Genomic DNA, 1,646 nt, shown 5'->3' with positions numbered 1-1,646 from the left:
ATAAAAAGCACAATACTATACTACATTATTTTGATAATGAGAATCAGTCACAGCCCGTTCAAACGGCTCAAGTGCAAGAGCCCGAAAAGAAAACGAAAATCGTTCTCGCAGTTACGCACGATGCAGAGGTTTTACTAGGAACTGCCGTAGTAAACATTTTTGACATATACAATAAGCCACATACATGCAGACTATTACTCGATGGAGGCTCTCAACCGAATTTTATTTCAGAAAAATTAGCATCGAAACTTAAATTGGATCAAATAAAAATTGATATGCCCTTCGGCGGTCTGGGCCAGCTTGTTACTCGTGCTAATTACAAGGTTAAAGCTAAGATTCAATCACGTATTAATGCATGCGAGCATGAAATAGAATTAGTTGCACTTCCAACTATTACTAGTCTATTGCCATCGCGTTTTGTAGACAAAGGCTCTCTTAGTCTTCCTCATGGTATCAAGCTAGCATATCCAGAATTTAATAAACCTGCAGAAATTGACATTTTGATTGGAGCAACTTTGTATTATAAGCTTTTAAGTACCGGTCAAATTGTTATGAAAGAGCAGCCTAACGTCACTTTACAGAAAACCTTGTTAGGTTGGATAATTGCAGGTGAAGTAGCGGTGAAACAATCTGCGTCTCCGAGAGCGTGTCATTTAGTAACACTCGATTCAAAAATAACTCGTTTTTGGGAAATTGACAGCATCCCTCAGAAAAAGCTCTTATCTCTTGACGAGCAAAAATGCGAAAAATTCTATTCGGAAACAACAACACGGCGATCTGACGGAGTTTATGTAGTTCGTCTGCCATTTAATGATCAAAGAGATAAATTAGGAAATAATTACTATAATGCGCTTAATCGTGCTTACTCACAAGAACGTAAGTTATCGAAAAACCCTTCATTAAAAGAAGCATACACGGGCAAATTATGCAGATATCGAGATCTTGGTCACTTACGCGAGATTACTAATACAAATACGCGCGATCAAGGATATTACATACCGCATCTTGACGTTACTAAACGCGATTATGAAGCATCACGATTAAAACGGATTGTATTCGACGGGTCACACAATATTGTGCTTGCAGGCGATTTGCAAAAAATGTTTCGATGTATTCAAGTTCACGAAGATGATGTAAAATATCAAAAAATCCCATGGCGTAATGATAGTTCAGAACAAATGCGCGTTTTTGTGCTAACTACGGTAACTCAAGGCACTGCGTGTGCTCCATATTTAGCTGCTAGGACACTTCATCAATTAGAAATTGATGAAGGGGGCAGGTACCCGCAAGCTGCTCAATTTTTAAAAAACGATTTTTATGTAGATGATTTACTGACAGGTGCAAGCTCACTTGAAGCAGCCGTAGAACTTAAAGATAAATTGGAAAAATTGCTTGAACTTGGAGGTTTTAAATTTCACAAATGGACTTCAAATGAGCCAAGCCTGTCAAGTCAATCAAATTCGAGTGATGAATCGAACAAAGCGGATGCTGGTAATAAAAAAAATGATAGTTTACTTCATGATCAATTAAAAAAATTACTAGGAATTCATTATAACGCAAAAACTGATTCCATAAATTATTTGATCGGTCCATCATTAATAAAAAATAATACTACTAAACGCGGTATTTTATCCCAAATAGCTGAA

The 1,646-nt window shown here is 36.9% G+C and overlaps 2 protein-coding genes across 3 annotated transcripts in view; one reads left to right on the top strand and one right to left on the bottom strand.

Moving 5' to 3' along the window:
* Positions 1–1,646, bottom strand: part of LOC117172887 (odorant receptor 85b-like) — a 59,276-nt gene that overhangs the window by 54,150 nt on the left and 3,480 nt on the right. The gene's annotated exons all lie outside the window — the stretch shown is intronic.
* LOC117173810 overlaps positions 1–1,646 on the top strand; it is a 5,025-nt gene that overhangs the window by 293 nt on the left and 3,086 nt on the right. The window contains exon 2 of the mRNA XM_033362453.1: positions 48–1,491. Coding sequence (XP_033218344.1) covers positions 48–1,491 — 1,444 coding nt within the window. The remainder of the gene's footprint in view (positions 1–47; positions 1,492–1,646) is intronic.

Source organism: Belonocnema kinseyi, chromosome 5 (assembly GCF_010883055.1).
Source record: "Belonocnema kinseyi isolate 2016_QV_RU_SX_M_011 chromosome 5, B_treatae_v1, whole genome shotgun sequence".
NCBI lineage: Eukaryota > Metazoa > Arthropoda > Insecta > Hymenoptera > Cynipidae > Belonocnema > Belonocnema kinseyi.
Note: the sequence above shows the minus strand (reverse complement) of the source record. Positions and strands in the feature narration are given on the sequence as shown.